At 42.3% G+C, this 23,493-nt stretch overlaps 1 protein-coding gene across 1 annotated transcript in view; it reads left to right on the forward strand.

The window, feature by feature from the left end:
- Positions 1-21,196, forward strand: part of LOC143982063 (myeloperoxidase-like) — a 44,327-nt gene extending 23,131 nt beyond the window's left edge. The window contains exons 9-14 of the mRNA XM_077480447.1: positions 2,487-2,647; positions 6,713-6,965; positions 10,119-10,289; positions 12,856-13,093; positions 16,900-17,108; positions 17,756-21,196. Of these exons, the coding sequence (XP_077336573.1) occupies positions 2,487-2,647; positions 6,713-6,965; positions 10,119-10,289; positions 12,856-13,093; positions 16,900-17,104 (1,028 nt within the window). The 3' untranslated portion in view covers positions 17,105-17,108; positions 17,756-21,196. The remainder of the gene's footprint in view (positions 1-2,486; positions 2,648-6,712; positions 6,966-10,118; positions 10,290-12,855; positions 13,094-16,899; positions 17,109-17,755) is intronic.
- The last annotated feature ends 2,297 nt before the right edge of the window (positions 21,197-23,493 follow it).

The raw sequence follows: 23,493 nt of genomic DNA on the forward strand, positions 1-23,493 counted from the left end.
TACATAATACACAGAGTTCTGGGTACAGGACTGCATAATACACAGAGCGCTGGGCACAGGACTGCATAACACACAGATCGCTGGGCATAGGACTGCATAATACACAGAGTGCTGGGCACAGGACTGCATAATACGCAGAACGCTGGGCACAAGACTGCATAACACACAGATCGCTGGGCATAGGACTGCATAATACACAGAGTGCTGGGCACAGGACTGCATAATACGCAGAGCGCTGGGCACAGGACTGCATAAACACCAATGGCATATGGTGCTCAAACTCTTTGGGTGGGCACAAACAAACTGAAAAATTGTAAAAAAAAAAAAAAAAAAACATAAATTGCAGCCTCACAGTGCCCATCAAATGCAGCCACTGTGCCTATCAATCACAGCCACTGTGTGCCATCAAACGCTGGCACAGGACTGCATAATATACAGAGTGCTGGGCACAGAACTGCATAATACACAGAGCGCTGGGCACAGAACTGCATAATACACAGAGCGCTGGGCACAAGAGTGCATAATACACAGAGCTCTGGGCACAGGACTGCATAATATACAGGAGCGTGTAAGGGTATAGAGTGCAGGATTCAGAGGTTTGCTATGCACAGAGGACACTTCTGCCCCCACATCCATAGCTGACCTCTGCACCCTTAATGGATGCACCGCCACTGTAATACACAGAGTGCTGGGCACAGGGCTGCATAATACAGAGAGTACTGGGCACAGGACTAAATAATACACAGAGCGCTGGGTACAGGACTGCACAATACACAGAGAGCTGGGCACAGGACTACATAATACACAGAGCGCTGGGCAAAGAACTACATAACACACAGAGCGCTGGGTACAGGACTACATAATACACAGAGCATTGGGTACAGGACTACATAATACACAGAGCATTGGGTACAGGACTACATAATACACAGAGCATTGGGTACAGGACTACATAACACACAGAGCACTGGGCAAAGGACTACATAATACACAGAGCGCTGGACACAGGACTGCATAATATACAGGAGGGTGTTAGGTATAGAGTGCAGGATTCAGAGGTTTGCTATGCACAGAGGACACTTCTGCCCCCAGATCCCTACCTCTGCAACCTGCTCTCACTGATTATCTCTGCAGCCACCTTTTAGCCCTTCCCCCACAACAGTTAAACTCTCCATGCAGCCGCATCAGCTCTGACCCCTGCTACCCCCCTGCCCTCACCTGTATATGAACAGAACCCCCCCCCCCCCCCATATGCTCACCACTTGGTCTCAGCCCCCCACACAGTCAATTTTTGACTCTGCTTCTCCTCCACTGAACAGCAGCAGGAGTGCAGGTGGAATCGTCCAGCAGGTGACATCAGCATCACCAGACTGTTTCTCAGCCAGCATGGGATGCCCTGTCTAATGTCTATGTTAAGCCAGTGTTCTGTCAAATGCTCCAACCAGTCAAAAACTCCAACTACTTAACTTTCGGTTTCTTTAAACCAGCAATAATTGTAGTTTTTGATGAATTGGTGGTTGAACACAACAATGGCAACTGAATAGAGTCCAGTGCAGGATATTATTCTGCATTATCTGCTCTGATACTAGCCAACAAAATGCCTGCCTCCGAGGCGGCGACAACTTTGCCCTCATTAGCTACTGTGCTGTCAAAACAGCTCAATCTTCCTGTACCAGACTCTATTCGGTTGTCGGTGTTGTGTCCAACCACCAATTCGTCAAAATCTACAATAACCAAGGGTTTAAATAAACCGGAAGTAATGTGGTTGGAGTTTCTGATGGATTGGAGAAATTGACAGAACACCTGTCCTGAATCCGCAGATAAAACCAGAGACAGACTTGGTCTGGGGGCAGTGTCCTCAGTCCTGGGACTTTCCCTGGAAACCAGGGATGTCTGGTCAACCTACATCATTGAGGACATGGGAGGTTATTTACTAAAGGCAATTCCACTTTGCACTACAAGTGCACTGAAAGTGCAGTTGGAAGTGCAGTCGCTGTAGATCTGAGTGGGACATGCAAGGAAAATAAAAAACAGCATTTTCACTTGAAAATGATTGGATGATAAAATCAGCAGAGCTTCCCCTCATTTTAAATCTTCAAATCTACAGCGGCTGCACTTGAAATGCACTTGTAGTGCAAAGTGGATTTGCCTTTAGTAAATAAACCCCATTGTGTATATATTTTTAGAAAGCGAGTTTCGCTAGCATATATATGTGTGTGTGTGTGGGTGTGTGTGTGTTTTTGTGTGTGTGTGTGTATAAATACAGTTTGTTATATATATATATATGTTTTTGTGTGTGTGTTTTTATATATATTTGTTATATATATATATATATATATATATATATATATATATATATATATATATATATATATATATATATATATATATATATATATACACAGTTTATTGGAGTTATTCTTTAAATTCACCTAGTATAATATCAAAATGTCAGTCTGTTTCCTAATTAATTTGACCTTTTACAGGAGATTCTCGTGTGAGTGAACAGCTTGGTCTTACAACTTTTCACACGCTCTTTGTTCGTGAACATAACCGCATTGCCACGCAGCTTTACAAATTAAACCCTCATTGGTCTGGGGAGAGGCTGTACCAAGAGACCCGCAAGATTGTAGGCAGCATTTTGCAGGTGTGTTACTATACTGACTACAAACATTGTGATAGTGGCTATTTCTTCCTGAGACATCTCTTTACTTGAATATGGTCTGAATATAGCAGAGACAATCACTGTGGACAATCTTCATCATTTAGCTGAGCTAACTAAGCATTTGGAATTCCCAAATGTCTTTCCTGTATGCAGAATGCTAAGGCAATACAATAAGATGTGGTAGATTTGATATAGAAGTGTTTAAGGCAGTAAAAAATTAGTGTTTATTTTACTAGCCCCAATGTGTGTCTTGGGAGGAGGAAGGCTAACAGAAGCCTACACAAAGAAAAAGGAAGGAAAAACAGAAAATAACATGCAATACAAAAAATTGTCACAAGATGGCAGCATACAAAAATAATTAACTAAAGAGCAGCATAGATCAGAGGTTCTCATCCTTAGTCCTCCCCCAATGGGCCATGTTTATAGGTTTTCCTTTGCTCTCCACAGCTGCTTTAACCACTTAACCACAGCCCCGGAAGGATTTACCCCCTTAATGACCGGGCCATTTTTTGCGATACGGCACTGCGATAATTTAACTGACAATTGTGCGGTCGTGCGATGCTGTACCCAAATAAAATTGATGTCCTTTTGCGCTATAACCAAAAAAAGCCTGACCATTTAGAAAAAAAAAACTATATTTTTCACTTTCTGCTATAATACATATCAAAAAAAAAAAGATAAAAAATGAATTTCTTCATCAATTTAGGCCAATTTGTATTCTGCTACAAATTTTTGGTAAATAAAATCCCAATAAGCTTATATTGATTGTTTTGTGCAAAAGTTATAGCGTCTACAAACTACAGGAGATTTATGGACTTTTATTAAATTTTTTTTTCATGGTTTTTACTAGTAATGGCGGCGATCAGCGATTTTTAGCGAGACTGACATTGCACTAATTACTGTATGAATGACACTGGCAGGGAAGGGGTTAACATCAGGGCGATCAACGGGTTAAGTGTGTTTTCTTACGGGGAAGTGCTGACAGGAACAACACAGAGATAGTTTTTCCTGATCACTAGGAACAGCAGATCCCCATGTTGTCGCCTATAAGAACGGGGATCTGCCTTGTTTACCTAGGCATGATCCCTGTTCTGCCTCTCTGTACTGCAATCGGGCATCAGACATTGGGTCTGCAGGACATGTGCATGGGCTCCTCCTCTGAGAAGCAGGCGCATGCACTCACGTCCGCAGTATCTATTGCAGGAAACAACGTACAGGGCTACAAACTACGGAATAGATTTGTGGACTTTTATTTATCTATTTATTTTTTGTAATGCTTTTTACTAGTAATGGTGGCGATCAGCGTTTTTTAGCGAGACTGTGACATTGCGGTGGACAAATTGGACCCTTTTTGGGGACCAGTGACACCAATGCAGTGGTCTGTGCTTAAAAAATGCACTGATTAATATATGAATGACACTGGCAGGGAAGGGGTTAACATCAGGGCGATCAAAGGGTTAAATGTGTTCCCCCAAGTTTTCTTACTGTGTGGGGGAAGTGCTGGCAGGAATAACACAGAGATCGTTGATCCTGATCACTAGGAACAACAGATCCCCATGTTGTCGCCTGTCAGAAAAGGGATCTGCCTTGTTTCTTAAAGCGGGAGTCCACCGTTTTTTTTTTTTTTTTAAGCCAGCAGCTACAAATACTGCAGCTGCTGACTTTTAAAATAATGACACTTACCCGCCCAGCGCGCCCGCGATGTCGGCACCCGAAGCCGATCTCTCGATCGTCTCTCGGGTGCTGCCGCCGCCATCTTGGGTATGGAAATCAGGAAGTGGAGCCTTGCGGCTTAATTTCCCGGTTCCCTACTGCGCATGCGCGAGTCGCGCTGCGCGATAAGGATGGTCCCCGCTGTCTCTGGGATCCGTGTGTTTCCCAGCAGACAGCGGGGGACCTTCGGAAAGGGGCGTCGATTCTGCAAAATTTACGCCCCTTTCCGCAGATATCTATGCCGGAAGTGGGTGCAGATACCTGTACTGTACATGTACCTGCACCCCCCTCCCCCCTGAAAGGTGCCAATTGTGGTGCCGGAGGATGGGAGGGTTCCAATGAGCGGAAGCTCCACTTTAGGGTGGAGCTCTGCTTTAAGCATGATCCCCGTTCTACCTCTCTGTACCATGATTGATCGTCAGACATTGGGTCCACCGGACATGTGCATGGGCTCCTCCTCTGAGAAGCAGGCGCACGTGCGCCCACAGTATCTATTGCAGAAAACAACGTACAGGTACATTGTTTCGTGCATTAGAGCCGCCCTGCCGCAGTATATATGCGGTGGGCGGTCTTTAAGTGGTTAAATCGATATATCAATGACATGGTATTCATAAGAGCTATTTTATCTAAGGGAAGTTCCCAAAACATAGCCCATTGGGGGTACTTGAGGACTGAGGTTGAGAACCACTGTATAGACTGTGTACACAAATGCAACTGCATTTTCCATATACTGCAGAGGGAGCACTGTTACTCTAACCACTTGACCACTATAAGAGTTATGACCAGGTCATTTTTTGCTATACTGCACTGCGTTATTTTAACTGACAATTGTGCAGTCATGCAACGCCGTACATAAATAAAATTGATGTCCTTTTTTCCCCACAAATAGAGCTTTCTTTTGGTGGTATCTTATCACCACTGTGTTTTTTGTTTTTTTTCAACTATAAACAAAAAAAAGAGAAACAAACTGGGGGGATTTTTTTCTTTTACTTTCTGCTATAAAACATATCCAAAAAAAAATTATTATAAAAATCTAATTTCTTCATAAATTTAGGCCAATAGGTATTCTGTTACATATTTTTAGTACAAAAAAATACCAATAAGTGTATTGCGCCCAGCACCCACAGATCGGCTTCTGCTGTGAATATTCACAGTAGAAGCAGCCTACTGGTGGGGCGCGTGCACCCCCTTAGGCGTAAGTGCAGAATCGCATATATGTGCTTGATTCTGTACAGGAGGACCATCCTGTAGCATTATATTTGCTATGGGGCGGTCCAGAAGTGGTTAATGGGCTGCAGTTTTTAAAGTGTGCACAAGATTCTGAGTATAATTAAACCAGTAATTCATGCACTCTGCTTTTTGCACTTTCCCTCCTGCTGCCTGCACACTTAGTCTATAATTGAGTTAAGAACTGACTTTCAGCATCTCTCCTGGGAGAGCTGCCTAAGATTAATTATAGCACCTTTTGGGGGGGAAAAAGTACCTGGTTTTGACAGGTACCCACTCCCACTTCCAGGGCCAACTGAGCTGGAAGTTCCCTCCCCCCTCTCCATAGCTGACCCCTTCACAAAGCGCAGCATTCTCTGTACATGTGCAGTAGGAAACCAGCCATTAAGCTGCAAGGCTTCACTGACGGTTTACTTTAGTCAAAATGGAAGCTTCAGCACCCAATAGCCGATTGAAAAATCGACTTAGGTAAGGACACTGCTGAATTCTTGGGCAGGTAAGTGCCCTAATATTAAAAGTCAGCATCTTCAGTATTTGCAGCAGCTAACTTTTCATTTTTTGAGGGGGAACCTGGAGCTCCGCTTTAAAAACTGACTGAAAATACTATATAAAGAATCCCACGCTCCACAACTTCCTTCTGCTGTAAGAAATTAACACCTGACAGGGGCAGGCAACAGTGAAGCATGGCAGAGGTTCCTTGCAAGTTTGGGGTTCCATTTCTGCAACTGGAGTTGGAGATATGGTCAGGATCAATGGTGTCCTCAATTCTGAGAAATACAGACGAATATTTACTGTGTCCATCATGCCATCAGGGAGGCGCGTGATTGGCCCCAAATGTACTGCCGCAAGACAACGACTGCAAACATACAGCCAATGGCATTAAGAATTATCTTCAGTGTAAAGAACGGCAAACGGTGGTCACACCAAATATTTGATTTGGATTTCTCTTCTTTTCATTTACTTTACATTTTGTTAATTGATAAAAATAAACTTTTAACATTTCTATTTCTGAATATATATAATTCCTTCGTATATCTCTCTCTGCCTTACTGTTCATTTGTTTATGTATGTGACTTATTTTATCTATATATATTTTCTCATTAACAGAAAATTACATACAAAGATTGGCTTCCCCTATTGCTGGGCAGTGACATGTCTCATGTTCTACCTCCATATACCGATTATAATGATGAGGAGGACCCAAGGGTGTCAAATGCATTTACTATTGCTTTTCGTATGGGGCACACTCTGGTACATCCGGTGGTGTATCGTCTAGGAAATGGATATCAGCCCCATCAAACAAATCCTGCTGTCCCCCTTCACCAGACATTCTTTTCCACATGGAGGATAATAAAAGAAGGTAAACTGGGCCATTATAATAATAATGTTACTTGTCAGCTTGTAGGTGGGGTGCAGCAGCAATAACACATACAGTCCAAGTACAATATAAAGAACTTGTATTGAAGCAATGCAAAGACAGTTCACAACAAGTCCCATGGGAAGACAGCCCAACCAGGAACACTTACAGGTCCCAACAGTGTGTAGGGCCAACAGCACATGTTAGGAGGGACAGAATGTGACCTGGAAGTCTCATGCACAAGCGGGAAGATATCCAGCGAACTTGCTTTTCCTCCACGTCCGAAACCTATCCCTGCTGCTAGTTCTATCTTAACAAATGGGGTACCTGTCCCTACTCTACCCACTTGCAAATGCGCACCAATTACTTAGAACCCCCAAACATTATATATATTTTTTTTGTTTAAAATAGCGGTCATTGTAATACTTTTTTTCACACCGTATTTGCGCAGCGGTCTTACAAACACACTTTTTTTGGAAAAAATTTGCTTTTTTGAATAAAAAAATAAGACAGCAGTAAAATTAGCCCATTTTTTATATTGTGAAAGATAAAGTTATGCTGAGTAAATTGATACCCAACATGCCACACTTAAAAATTGCGCCCGTTCATGGAATGGCGACAAAGGTTTACCCTTAAAAATCTCCATAGGCAACATTTAAAAAATTCTACAGGTTGCATGTTTTGCGTTACAGAGGTCTAGGGCTAGATGGGTTGCGCTCGCTCTACCGATCGCGGCGATACCTCACATGTGTGGTTTGAACACCGTTTTCATATGCGGGAGTTACTCGCGCATGCGTTCGCTTCTGCGCACGAGGTCGGCGGGACAGGGCACATTTAAAAAAAAAAAAATTTATTATTATTATTTATTTTACCTTTTATTTTTTATTTTTACACTGTTTAAAAAAAAAATTGGCACTTTTATTCCTATTACAAGGAATGTAAATATCCATTGTAATAGAAAAAAACATGGCAGGTCCACTTAAATATGAGATTTGAGGTCAAAAAGTCCTCAGATCTCATATATATATGCTGCATGCATCCCCCGGGTACCATTTTTTTAGAACGGGCGGTCGGCTCTTTAGAGATAACAACTGACGCGGCTAAAAGTCACCCCCCCCCCCGCTGCTTTCCGCCGCTGTTCCCGGGCCTCCCATTCCCCCAGGAGACCCAATGCGCAATCCGGCACTTCCACTAGCTAGAGAGAGACTGAATCAATGCCGGAAATGGCTTGGTTCCAGTCTCCTATGTGTAAACACAGAAGCGACGTCACAGCGCAATTTCTGGTTTACTCGGCTGCCAATGGCGTCGAAATTGAAAAAAATTAGCCCTTGTACACGCAGTCGGAGATTCCAACGGAATGTGTCCTATCGGACCGTTTTGTTGGATAATAATCCGACTGTGTGTGGTCTCCATTGGACTGTTTCCGTCGGAATATCTGACGGACCAAGTTTTCCAACTTGTACGTAAAATTTTCCGACAAAATGTTCCGATCATGTGTAGCCTACTCCGACGGACAAAGTGCCACGCCTGCTCAGATCAAATTCCTAGACCAAAGCTATTGGCTACTAGCCTGAACGTAGTCCCGTCGTAACGAAATAACGTCATCACGTTATGTACAATCGGATTTTCCGACAACTTTGTCCGACCGTGTGTATGCAATAGTTTGGGACAAAATCCGTCGGACAAAATAGACCCCTGATCCCTCCATAAAGAGTACCTGTCACCACCTATTACTGTCACAAGGGATGTTTACATTCCTTGTGACAGCAATAAAGCTGATCAACATTTTATTTATTTTTTTATAGAGACTGAAAAAAAAAAATAAGAAAAAAAAGTTTTTTTTAAAGTGCCCCCGTCCCCAAGAGCTCGCGCAGCAAAGAAAACGCATAAGTAAGTCGCGCCGGCATATGTAAACGGTGTTCAAATCACACATGTGAGATATCGCCGCGATTGTCAGAGCGAGAGCAATAATTCTAGCACCAGACCTCCTCTGTAACTCTAACCTGGTAACCGGTAATTTTTTTTAAAGCGTTGCCGACAGAGATTTTTAGGTACCGTAATTTTTCGCCATTCCAGGAGTTTGCACAATTTCAAAGCATGACATGTTAGGTATCTATTTTACTCGGCATAACATCATCTTTCACAATATACCAAAAAATTGGGCTAACTTTACTGTTTAGTTTTTTTTTTAATTCATGAAAGTGTTACCCAGAAAATTGTGTTTTAAAGACCACTACGCAAATACCGTGTGACATAAAATAGTAAAACAATCGCTAATTTTATTCTCTAGGGTCTATGGTAAAAAAAAATATATATATAATGCTTGGGGGCTCCAAGGAATTTTTTCGTACAAAATACGGATTTTAACCTGCAAGCAAAAAATGTCAGAAATAAGCTTAGTCATGAAAGGGATATTATTATTTGTTATAATTATTTACAGTTATTTAATATATTATAATTTATGATTTTGTGTTTCAAACTTTATCATACCCGGGATGTCTACTAGACTCTTGTTTGGACAGATTTAAGTGAGTTGTTCCTAAGATTTACAGCCCTACAATATAAAATGGCAAATTTCCATGCAAAACATTGTACAGCTTTGAGACGCAAAAATCTGACATAATCTTACCGCCAGGGAGGTTAACCTTAATGCATGCGTTAAGTTAAAAAACCATCAGTGTGCTGCTTTTCCCTCAGACCTCCCCCCCTCCCCCCATACTTGCCTTAGGCCGATCTCGATCCAGCGATGTGTATGAGAGCAGCGACTCTTTCGGCTCTCTCCCTCCTCACTGGACGGAGGGCAGAAATGGGAGTCATTGACTCCTGCTGCTGTCAATCACAGCTGAGGAGGAGGGGAGGGGGCAGGGCTGAGCTACACTCTGTGTTCCCTGTGAGAACACACAGGGCTGGCTTGGGATGTGAGCACACACAAATGTATCCAGAGCAAGCAGCTTTCTATGGGGGCACTCAGCAGGGAGGAGGACAGCGACGGGGACCCCAGAAAAGGAGGATTGGGGCTGCTCTGTACAAAACCATTGCACTGAGCCGGTAAGTATAACATGTTTTTTATTTTTAAAAAAATGCAAAAGGTTAACAATAACTTTAATATTATCTTACTTTAATTTTTACAATACTACCGGTGTTTCCTACTTGCAGATGGAATTGACCCTTTCCTTCGGGGTATGATGGCCAATTCTGCCAAACTTAACAAGCAAAATCAGATTGTGGATGATGAGTTGAGGGACCGCCTCTTTAAGATGGTGAAGCGTATTGGGTTTGATCTAGCAGCAATCAATTTACAAAGAGGGCGAGAACACGGCCTAGCAGGTAACATGAAACCAAATATGCTTTATGTTCCTAAACTAGTATGATCAAAACATCTCCTTGATAAGTCACACATGTTTTTATGCATTTTTTTTTGCATTAAATAAAAATGTAGAAAAATATTCCTGTCCTCAATGTCACCCCCTTGCATGTGCAAGGAAGGAGCAGACGGGATTACACAGAGAAAGCTCGGAGCTATAGAAACCCTGGCGCTAGTTAAAAATGTATATATAAATGTAAGAAATTGTAACCTGTGTTAACTAAATCTTAACCACTTGCTTACTGGGCACAAGGGTTGCCACCTTTTCTTCAAGTGAAACCCGAACATTTTTGCGGCACACAGAATTTTTTTTTTTATAGTATAAACTATGCATATATTTTTCTGATATTAAATAACATTTATAATTATATGAAGTTAATAACAAGAGTTCCCCTTTACATCAGAGTCCACAGAGTTCCCCTTTTACATCTGAACTTACAGAGTTCCCTTACACTGTAAGAGGGGACTCTGCAGACTCTGATGTAAAGGAGAACTCTGGGGACTCTAATCTAAGGGATGCTCTGGGCACCCTGATTTAAGGGGGAACACTGAGAACTCTGATGTACGGAGAGGACTCTGATGTAAGGAGGAACACTGTGGCCTCTGGTGTAAAGGGGAACTCTGATGTTAAGGGGTGCTCTGAGAATCCTGTTTTACCTTAGTGTACTCACTCAGGTAAAGGAGGTAGGAGAGAGAAGGGGGGTGATTTCAAATCACAGACAGAGATTCATGGTAAGCTCACTCACCCCTTGGCAGCCAGCACCTCTTATCCAGATGTATCTGAGGCTGCTGGACTTCAAATTTCCAGCCCCCACGTTCCTTTACTGAGGCACAGCGCCGGGGATTGGAGTGTGGGCAGGCACAGAGGGGTAGGGGTGGGAGAAAGAGGTGCAGATCGAGCCTTCTTTCCTCTTCCATCTGTTTGGGAAGGGGGCATTGTTAGTGCCAACTTTGGGCAGTGTGAAAGAGAGTGTAACAGACACTTTCAGCTTAGACAACTGCAGCCAGCAACCCTGCTAGGAAGCCATAGTCCATTCTGAATCATGTGTCCGGGTTTCAGACTGCCTGAAACCCGGACACATGATTCCAAACCCAAACTGTCTGGATGAATCCCAGACAGGTGGCCACCCTACTGGGCACCTAAACCCCCCTCCTGCCCAGACCAATTTTCATCTTTTAGCGCTGTCACTCTTTGAATGACAATTGCGCGGTCATATAACATTGTACCCAAATGACATTTTTATAAAAAAAAATCCCACAAATAGAGCTTTCTTTTGGTGGTATTTGAAAAATAAAAAAAGACAGAATAAAAATAAAAATAAAAAAATACAAAACCATTTTATATTTTGTTAATACATTTTGCAAACAGGTAATTTTTCTCCTTCACTGATGTACGCTGATGAGGCTACACTGATGGCCACTAATAGACGGCACCATTGGGCACTGATGAGGTGGCATTGGTGGGCATTGAGATGTGGCACTGATTGGTGGCACTAATGGGTGGCACTGAAGGGCATTGATGGGTGGCACTGAAGAGCACTAATAGGTGGCACTGATGGGTGGCAGTGATGGGCACTGATGGGTGGCAGTGATGGTCACTGATCGGCACTGGTAGGCGACACTGTAGCACTGATTGGCACCACTGGTGAGCATTGATAGGTGGTACTCGCGGGCATTGATAGGTTGCACTGATGTACTGGTGGGCACTGATTGTTGGGCACTGTGAGCACTGATTGTTGGGCACTGTGGGCGCATATGAGGCGGCTTCGCCCCTCCCTGCTCAGGACCAATGTCCCTTCAACAGAATCCGGGCATCGGCTGTCAGCGCAAGAAGAAAAGAAAACGTTTACAGATCCTATGTTTACATCACATGATCAGCTATCATTGGCTGACAGCTGATCACATGGTAAGGGGTCGGGATCTGTGATCACCCCAGTCTCAATAACTCTGTTGAGCACAGCGCGCGGCGCGTGAGCCTTGCACGGGGCGTGGCCAACTTGCAAAGGGGAGGACGTCTATTGACAAAACTCATCTCAAGGTGTCAACCTTGAAATGATTACGGAAAGCAACGCCTACCTGTTGAATATTTCACTTCTTTCGTTCAGACATTGCAGTAGTGTGCCAGCCCAACCCACTCACCTGATGAACTAAGAGCGCCTGTAAAAGAGCTATTCCCAGGCAAGCTCACAGCAGGTTCATTGCTGTCTCGTACTTTCAGTGTAAAAATGGCAGCTCTAAAACCTTTTTTACAGCCCTCTATTAGATATGTCATTAGTTATATAGGAAGCAGGAGAAGAAAGTCACATTTTGGGAAGTTTATGTCCAGTGATCCTTTGAGGGGCAACACAAAGACTGGTTGTAGTCATCACAGAGAGTTCAGAAGGTCACATGTAGAACACAGAGAAGTCAGATTAAGATAAATTAATTGATATGGTTTATTTTATTACAGCTGCAGTGTGTTTGAATTAATCTCTAACAGTCCTGTTTGCCATTGTTAAAGTTGTCATCATATTTTTCCTTTCTACCTAGGATACAATTCATGGAGGAGGTTTTGTGGCCTTTCTGCCCCCAGAAATCTGGATGAGTTGGGCATTGTTCTCAACAATAAGCAGCTAGCGAAAAAATTTATAGATTTGTATGGAACTCCTGAAAACATAGACCTCTGGATTGGAGGAGTTTCTGAACCCTTGGTGCCCGGTGGAAGAACTGGGAAATTGCTGGCTTGTCTTATCGGAGACCAGTTCCGCAGGACTCGGGATGGAGATCGGTATGATTTATTTTCTAGTATATAGGGAAGGCTCACAGGCTAAATATATTTCATTCATTAGTAAGACCCACAATAAATATTCATGCAATAGAGATTATGAAGCCTAAAATTCAAAAGTTATTCTAAATGATGGATGCTCTAACTAATTACATTCATGTCTACATAGGCTAAAATACCCATTGTTGTACAGTGGGAGTTATCTACTAAAGGCAAAGCCACTTTGCACAAGTGTACTACTAATGCACTTGGAAGTGCAGTCGCTGTAGATCTAAGGGGGATGTGCAAGGGAAATAAAAAACAGCATATTTGCTTGTACATGATTGGATGATAGAAATCAGCAGAGCTTCCCCTTATTTCAGATCTTCCCCTCAGATCTACAGCAACTGCACATCCAAGTGCATTAGCAGTACACTGTAATGCAAAGTGGATTTGCCTTTAGTAAATCAACCTCAGTGTGTTGTTCAGCAAGTCTTGTGGAATTACCACAAAGGAATTTCCTGTATGCTTGAGAATATATCTCCCCAATCTACCAATTTCAGAACTTCTTATAATGTCTGAAATATTTACAATTTTAAACAAGAAAATTATTTAAAAAAATTGTTTTGTATAAAGAGGCAAGCTCAAATGTATATTTAGTGGTAATTTAGATACCTTTGAATTGGAAGTCAAAACGGGTTTTCTAAGTATAGCGCTACCCCCGCGAGGGCTGCTTAAATATACTGTGCCCCAATGGTTGGCATTGCAAGTCCTCTGACACCCTGGGTTCAGGCATTTCGGCAAAGAAATATGGATGCAGACACAGCATAGTTCAAAGTAAACCTATAATAAGGCTAATAAGGCTTACCTGTAGGTAAAATTAATATCCCCTAAATCTGTACGGTTTAGGAGATATTCACTTTGCATGCAGCCACTAATGTCATCGGCGCAAGCAATGTGAAGGTTCGGCTAAGGGCCCGGCGGGCGATGCCGAACCTTGCCGGAAAGAAGTCTCCCATGCACATGCACGGAAGTGACAACATCGTGGCTCCGGCCACTCACAGCATCGGAGCTGCAAACCCAGAAGAGGCGCCAAGGGGGAAATGCCAGCTCCCCTGACAGTGAGCAGGATCAGCTGCTAACGCTTCATTCTAAGGTATGTATGTCATAATGAGCTAGTATGCTGTGAATACTAGCTCATTATGCCTTTGCCGTTAATTTGCCATTCATTTGCTTGTTCACATAAAGAGTATAACAGTAACCTACCTTCTCTTATCCAATCCATTTACTGTTGATTCTATTTACTGAAAACCCCTAAGTAAAACGTATTATAGGCCTATTTTTATATAGGTAAAAATATATAAAAAAAAGGTATACAACCACTTTAATAAAGAGCATTCCTTGATGATATGGGGCTGGATAGGCCCAATGTTCCTGTCCCATGTTTGGGGGGGGGGGGGGGGGGTATAGGAGTCCTTTCATTTCTGCAGGTGTCTGAATCTTCAGCTAGCTCAAATGAAGGGGCCCAAAAGTACTGGTGAGATAATGACATTCAACAGTACAATATGTGTTGATGTGTAGATGTCTCCTTATAAAGCTCCAATGAGGAAGGAAAAGTAAAAGGTGTCTGCATTCAGTGTCCTTGGGTGCAAAGGGGGTGGGCATAGGCCCGCTCACCAGGTCAAACAATACCCAGCTCAGGAGGGATGGTCTGAAGATCCTGCAGATACTGTGTTTAAGGGACGGTGCTAGACCTCACACCTCCCAATGTCACAGCTCAGCTAGATCTGTGATGTTGGTGATGTGGGTGACCACCTGGCTGCCATCCAACGACCGGACCCTGCTGACAACATTTGCATCCACACATGCTCTACGGAGGCTTCACACATGCTGCCGCCTAGGCCACAGCACAGCCGTGCTATTCCCGACCGTCTAGATCACGGCTCCCAGATGAATGCCGTGGTCCCAAGAGACAGTCTCCTCCCCAACGCAGGCTATTTATCACCTTTTTCAGCATTCTTTTCCCTTCCTCCAGCTGGCTGTAGCTTGTAGTCCACAATGAACAGTTCCCAGTATAGATTCAAGCTCTTTGGACTACATGTCCCAAGATCATCCACCCTTCTGTAAATTCTCACTCACTCTGCATTCAGGAAGTGACAAGGCAGATCCCAGGCTGAGCACTAGAGGGAACAGTCTCACTGTGGCAGATACTGTAGGTTGTCTGATGGGTTTACTTCCTCTTTGATTCCCTGCAAAGGCAAAGCATAATGGACTACTATGCATCGCTCACTTACCTGACACAGGAGCCAGCGAAGTCACCGCTGTCCCCTTGTGTACGGTGCCTCCATCTTCTTGGTGGGTCTCGCTGCTCCGGCACTGTCATTAGACGGAGCCGCGATGAACATCACTCCCAGGTATGCGCACGGGAGCCGCCACTCGCGGCATATCGCCATTAACAGCGGTGCGCTCAGTGCGCCTGCACGCCATAGACAGCGGTGCCTGTCTTTTGACAAATGTCTCCTAAACTGTGTAGGTTTAGGAGATATTTCTTGGACCTACAGGTAAGCCTTAATCTAGGCTTACCTGTAGGTCAAAGTGGTTTGTAAGGGTTTACAACCACTTTAAGTGCAGAGTCCAGTGCATAGAAACAGTCCTCCAACACAGACGAAATCTTCATAACACACCATAAGTCGCCAGTCACCTCTCCCATAAGATGTAAACTCACTTATTTGTCTTAGGCTGCTTTCACACTGAGGCGCTTTACAGGCACTATATCGCTAAAAATATCACCCGCATAGCGCCCCTAAGGAGCCTCTCCTGTCTCTCCAGTGTGAAAGCTTGAGTGCTTTCACACTGGAACAGTGCGCTTGCAGGATGGTAAAAAAAAAGTCCTGCAAACAGCATCTTTGCAGTGCTGTAGGAGCGGTGTACACACCACTCCTAAAGCACCCCTGCCCATTGAAATTAATGGGCAGCGGCGCCTTACCGCATGGCGCCGCTGCAGCTGTGCTTTGCAGATGGTATTAAGCTTTTTACGGCCGAAAATCTCTGAAAAAACAGCGGCGCTTTACCACTGATGCACCCCACGCCCCAGTCTGAAAGCAGCCTTACACGTTCATGTTTGGCAGTCAAGCAGTATAACCACACGGGGTTGTTACATCCAACAAAACGATCGCCACTGCCGATATAGGTGTAGCTTGCTCATATATGGGAAGACATAGGCTCCACTGATATAGTATGTTCCACAAACTTATACAGTTTATTAAAAATCTTTATACATTGCACTTACATTTAAAACATTAAAACAAGCATGAGAAAGAGATTCCTAGGGCATTGTAGCGATAAGGTGTAAACGTTGGGTGATATCTCACCACACTTGGGACCTGGTTGGAGTGTCTCGGAACACCTCCGATACTTCCTTACTTGTCACTTCCTGTTGCCGTACAGCCACATCCCGATGCATTGTGTCATCAAGACTACACCCAGGGATTGTGGCATATGCAGGAACCAACCCATTTTCCCCCTTTCATTCTCTGAATGGAAGGGAGAAGAGGAAAAGCAAGCTCTCAGTGGCTGCATGAGGAAAATGGAGAGGATTGGTTCCTGTATATGCCAAACCCGCCGCCCCTCCTGGCCGCTTCTCCAATTCAGATTTAAAACAAAATGTGACAGGCAGGCACAGAGTCCCTGAAGCATGGGGCAATGGTCACAGTGATCAGTATATACCATGTATACTGGAGATATGCAGAATAACTGTACTATGCTTTGGATAGAGTTCATATTGTATACTAGTTTGTGCAAAAGGGTAATTTATTGATTCTTCTATTTAGGTTTTATTATGAGAATGATTCAGTTTTCAGCAAAGCTCAAAAAAGCTCAATAGAGAAGGCATCTATGTCCCAAGTTATCTGTGCCAATACAAACATCACGGAGGTCCCACTAAATGTCTTCTTTGGAAATCAGTACCCTGTAGATTTTGCTAAATGTTCTAGCATCCCAGCACTGGACCTGAGCCCATGGAAAGAGCTCCCTTAATTTGGTAAGTGCAAAGTGTCTTTACCGGTTTTGCATTTAGCTATCGTCTATAATAATGCAGGTCTCATAGACTAATTTATGGTGATAATAAATTGATAGATTAACATTAATAATAAAACATGCCAGATTGATAAAAACTGAAGCCCTATTTGTACTTGTGTGAGGGATAACCTGGTAATGACAAGATCAAATTAGTCAACCCAAGGTGTCCAAATTATTTAGGTGGCAAAAGTAGCAATGATGTGCGAGCCAGTGCCCGGACAAAATCACCCAATGCCCAGGGCAAAGATTCCAGATTACAACCCCCCCCCTTCATTAAGTACAAGCTTATGAGGAGGAGGGGGCGAGAGAGAGCACAGCCCACACCTCCTCCTGGCTCTCTCCTCTCCTTGCCGCTTACAGCATTGGGCTGGCAGAAGTAGTGATGCCACTGCTACTACTCCTGTCAGCCTTATAGTAGAAGGAACTTGCAACGTCCCCATCCCTACAATACATGCTGTGCCCAGGGCAGCTTCCCCATCTGCACACCCTTTGTCCCAGCCCTGGTGAGGGAAAGATACAAGAAAATATGTTTTTGGACAACATTATTTTCAATAGTATGTTTAAAACCTATGCTATTTAATATTAATATTTATTATAATTTTTTTGCAGGTGAGTTCCACTGAAAGCTTCGATCTAGGAACTCCAATACAGCAAGGTCACAAGACTTCCTTTTAGACTATATATATATATATATTTTTTTTTTTTCATATTCATTGTGCAAACCAAACATTGTTTTTAAAAATAGTAGCTGCTAATATTAGTCCCAGTCATTTATCACCTTTACCTATACTCACTTTAATAATGCTGTTTTCTTCAGCTGTTCCCATATACATAAGGCATATTTATTACCTGGAGCTGTAAAATGATAACATTTGGCTTTCTGATAATACTTTTAATTCTCTAATTGTTATACTGTTGGAAAAGTTACAGAGGAGTGACACTGTATGGCTGCCTATGAAGAGTAGAACAGATCAAAGACAGAAATAAAAATGTATTAAAAAATAGTTGAATCCATACCATATGATCTCTTATCAACGTTAGACAATAAGCTCTCCTATATGGAACATTGGGAAAGAGATCTTAACATTCAGTGGTACCTGACTGACTTGCAAGATATTGCAAATCATTTGTCAACAATATCCATAAACACAGCTTTGGTTGAATCTATAAACTATACTACTCTGGTATATGGTCCCAACTAGAATAGCTAAAATGTACACTCAGGCCTCAGCCCAGGGTTTTCTTTGATTCATATATGATGGCACTGCCCCAAAGTGATACGGTTTTGGATTAGGTTGATCAACCTCATTCGTTCCATCATGGGCCAAAATATCTTTAGAAAGCCTGAAATTGTCCTCTTTCAAAATTTAAAGTGATTGTAAAGTCTTTTTATTTTTTTCAAAAATAACAAACATGTTATACTTACCTCCTCTGTGCAGTGGTTTTGCACAGAGCAGCCTGGATCCTTCTCTTCTCTGGTCCCTTTTTGCTGCTCCTGGCCCCTCCCTCCTATGGAGTACCCCCACAGTCAGCAGCTTCCTATGGGGGCACTGGAGCCAAGTCACAGCTCCGTGTGTCCATTCAGACACGGAGCCCTGACCCGGCCTGGCCCCTTCTCTCCCCTGATTGGCTGACTGACTTTGATTCACAACAGCAGTGCCATTGGCACCACTGCTGTGTCTCAGCCAATCAGGAGGAGTGTCCCAGATGGCTTAGACATTCGTGGACATCGCTGGAGAGAAATAGGACTCAGGTAAATAATTAGGGGGTGCTGAGGAGGCTGCTATACACAGAAGGTTTTTTGTCTTAATGCATAGAATGCATTAAGATAAAAAACCTTCTGCCTTTAAAACTCCTTTAAGCGATGATATCCCTAATACGAGGAAAAGATAAATTTCCTATATGATACTAGCAACCAGAATAGGCATTGCACAGTGTTGGAACCAACCAATAGTCAAACTTGACTATCTCACACAAAAATTAAACTGGATCATCAATGATAAGCTCACGTGTACTCTCCATAATAATCAAGCTAAGGGGGTTATTTACAAAAAGACAAATCCACTTTGAACTGCAAGTGCACTTGGAAGTGCAGTCGCTCTAAATCTAAGGGGTAGATCTGAAATGAGTGGAAGCTCTGCTGATTTTATCATCCAATCATGTACAAGCTAAAATGCTGTTTTTTATTTTCCTTGCATATCTCCCATGGATCTACAGCGACTTTACTTCCAAGTGCACTTTCAGTGAACTTTCAAGTGCACTTGCAGTGCAAAGTGGATTTTCCTTTAGTAAATAACCCCCTAAGTTTGATAAAACCTGACAGCCATGGATGCAGTAGGGTTGATTTACTAAAGGCAAATAGACTGTGCACTTTGTGAAGTGCAGTTACCCCAGAGCTTAATAAATTAGGTAAAGCTTCACTTTGCAAAGAATACCCAATGACGTGCAAGAAAAAAAACACAGCATTTTTGCCTGCATGGGATTGGATGATGGAAGTCAGCAGAGCTTCTGCTCATTTACTAAGCTCTGAAGCAACTGCCCTTTGCAAAATGCACAGTCTATTTGTCTTTAGTAAAATCAACCTCAATATCTCTTGGTGGGTGGATGAATGAGATGGGTGGCTGAGATACTCAACCATGTCCGCTCTTCTCTTTTCCCACTACTTCCTTCTTTCTGTTTATTTTTTTACATGCTCAGGTTTAGAGCTGCTTGCTCCTTGGTTTTCTACATTCCTAATGGTTCATTGTACAAGGTTATGCAGGGTGGTTGACCGCTACAGGCATACCCCACTTTTAAGTACACAATGGGATTTATTTACTAAAGCTGGAAAGTGCAAAATCAGGCTCACTTCTGCATAGAAACCATTGAGCTTCTAACCTCAACTTGTTCAATTAAGCTTTGGTAATAAAACCTGGAAGCTCATTGGTTTCTATGCAGAAGTGAGCCTGATTTTGCACTTCCCAGCTTTAGTAAATAAACCCCATTGTGTACTTAAAAGTGGATTTTCCTTTAGTAAATAACCCCCTAAGTTTGATAAAACCTGACAGCCATGGATGCAGTAGGGTTGATTTACTAAAGGCAAATAGACTGTGCACTTTGTGAAGTGCAGTTACCCCAGAGCTTAATAAATGAGGTAAAGCTTCACTTTGCAAAGAATACCCAATGACGTGCAAGAAAAAAAAACACAACATTTTTGCCTGCATGGGATTGGATGATGGAAGTCAGCAGAGCTTCTGCTCATTTACTAAGCTCTGAAGCAACTGCACTTTGCAAAATGCACAGTCTATTTGTCTTTAGTAAAATCAACCTCAATATCTCTTGGTGGGTGGATGAATGAGATGGGTGGCTGAGATACTCAACCATGTCCGCTCTTCTCTTTTCCCACTACTTCCTTCTTTCTGTTTATTTTTTTACATGCTCAGGTTTAGAGCTGCTTGCTCCTTGGTTTTCTACATTCTTAATGGTTCATTGTACAAGGTTATGCAGGGTGGTTGACCACTACAGGCATACCCCACTTTTAAGTACACAATGGGATTTATTTACTAAAGCTGGAAAGTGCAAAATCAGGCTCACTTCTGCATAGAAACCAATGAGCTTCTAACCCCAGCTTGTTCAATTAAGCTTTGGTAATAAAACCGGAAGCTCATTGGTTTCTATGCAGAAGTGAGCCTGATTTTGCACTTTCCAGCTTTAGTAAATAAACCCCATTGTGTACTTAAAAGTGGGGTATGCCTGTACTCTATGTACTTTATCACATAAATGTTCTGCTCACTGTCCTGCCTGATGTGTATTACACCACATTTAGCATTCAGTTGCTCTTCAATTGCACTACGGGTGTAATCTCGTCATTATCTTTGTATTTGAATGGTTCTTTTTCTGTGATATATCTGGTCACTAACATTATGGATATGTTGCTCAAAAATGTGAGTATTACTACTTGAAAATATATGCCTATTACTCTCCCAGTCTGGGGGGTCTGGAGTTATCTTATGTTTTTTGCTACTGTTATTTATGCAAAAAAAATCAATAAACATATTGAAATCTAAATAACACGCGTCTGTCCTATGTTACACCTTTGTCTGTATTCATTTCCTTGGACGTGAGAGTGATCTTGACTCCTTTATTCATATGCCAATTTACCGCAGGTTTTATGGGTACAAAAGAAAAACTTTCTCTAGGACTCTGGATAATGTTCGATTTTATTTTTGTTAAATAAACAGAAGCTGATAAATGCAGTCAACTGATATTCAAATTTTTAAAAGACTTCATTGTGCTGAATTTTCGATTTTGATTGAGTGGTTACGTTCTGGGGTTGATTTACTAAAAGAAAAAAAAAGACTGTGCACTCTGCAAGTGCAGTTGTTCCAGAACTTAGTAAATGAGCACAAACACCGCTGACTTCCATCATCCAATCATATGCTAGCAAAAATGCAACTTTTTTTTATTGATTGATCACTCCATTTGCACTGACTTGGGAAACAATTCAGATACCTGTGTCTTTGAGCTGAATTTTATGCCGCGTACACACGACCGGACTTTTCAGCAGACTAGGTCCAACGGACTTTCAGCGGAGTTCCCACGGACTTTCCAAACGAACGGATTTGGCCACACACGAACGGACTAAGTCAGTTTGAAATTTAGTTCGCTTTCAACGTGATGACGTAAGACGGGACTAAAAAAGGAAGTTCAATAGCCAGTAGCTTCCCTTGCTTAGTATTTGGTCTGTTGGACCAGCATACAGAGGAACAGTTTTCCGGATAGGGATTGAATCCTTGGAACAGATTTGAAGCATGTTCTATTTGTAGGTCTGTCGGATTTTTAAGATGAAAAACGATCGGATTAGCCCACACATGATCAGATTGTCCGATGGACTGATTCCGTCGAATCTAGTCTGCCGGAAAGTCCGGTCATGTGTACGCGGAATTACTTTTCCAGTACTATGCAGTGCAGCTTTGAGGAATCATTTAGACTGAACTGGTTTTCAGGGCAGAGTCCAAACAACTGATTGGTGGAGGTATGAGTAATACAAGTCTTGCTGGTCATTAAAGCACAAACCTGGATTTTTAACCTTATAGTTTGGACATGGAAAACCCATAAATGAGAATGTAATATCATATGTTTCATTATAAAAAAAAACAGACATTCCACATTACTAATAACACTTCAATTATCATCAGCAATAACAGCTAAAAATAAAAACATGGAACAAGAGCAAAATGACAACTATTTGATAAGATAACTAATCACAATGAGCAGCAGATGGCTTTAGGTCAGACAATTCCCATTACTATTGCATCTCACCTTCCACAATACACATTATATGTAAAAATGAACATATATCAAACAAACGCAATTAACATTATAATCTGTAAAGAGAAAATAAACATTTGTAAAAATACTGTCTAACATATAATCTTAAATGATTACAAATGGCTGATAACGCATCTGGCGGCCCGCAATCTCAAATATTTGGGGAGGCAGGGCTGTTGGATATATAGGCTGGGTTCACACATAAGGGGTCCTGTGCGTCCTGGTTCACTGTTTCAGGTCAGATTTCAGCCTGGATTTTGGACTGAATTCGGACGTGAAATGGACCGAATGACACACAGGGCTCTTGTGCAAATTCGCACTGGAGTCGCATCGGAGATATTTGAACCTGCTACTTAGAGAACCGGTCACAATCACCTGTTATTGCGAATTGGATGCAGGGACACAAACACAATTAAAATGTTAATCTGTAAAGAGAAAATAAACATTTGAAAAAAAAAAAAAACTGTCTAACATATACTCTTGAATGATTACAAATGGCCGATAACGAATCAGACGTAAACATTTTAGCAAAGGTGTTGGCTAGATTAAAAAAAGTTATACAGAAACATATGCACCCAGATTAGTCAGAATTTATACCCAATAGATCCACTAACATAAAGTAAACATAAGTTGGGTATACCTAAATTTGCAGATTCCAACGGTTAATGAAGGGTCAAGGGCTATCTTGTCCCTGGACATTTGTTAGCCTAGAATGACGTTACCTTTGGCAGGTCTTGGCAGTGTTCCATTTTGGCCCTGTTTTTATTAATTGGGTGAGGCACGAGACACCAAAAGCAAAAGTGAAAATAAATGGTGAGAGTTCTGAGATGTTTCCAATAGTGAGGGGGGCGAGACTTATTTTTGCCTTCGCAATAGAACCATTAGCTGTGGCCGTCTTCCTCAAATGTACGGGGATTTCAGAGGGCAAGGGGAGAGGAAAAAATTGCTTTATACGCGGATAATTATTACTATTTTTAGGGGATACACACTCCTCTTTGACAGCAGTGATGAATATAATAAAGGATTTTGAGCAGTGT

Source organism: Lithobates pipiens, unplaced genomic scaffold (assembly GCF_037356315.1).
Source record: "Lithobates pipiens isolate NorthernLeopardFrog02 unplaced genomic scaffold, aLitPip1_a1.2 Scaffold_16, whole genome shotgun sequence".
NCBI lineage: Eukaryota > Metazoa > Chordata > Amphibia > Anura > Ranidae > Lithobates > Lithobates pipiens.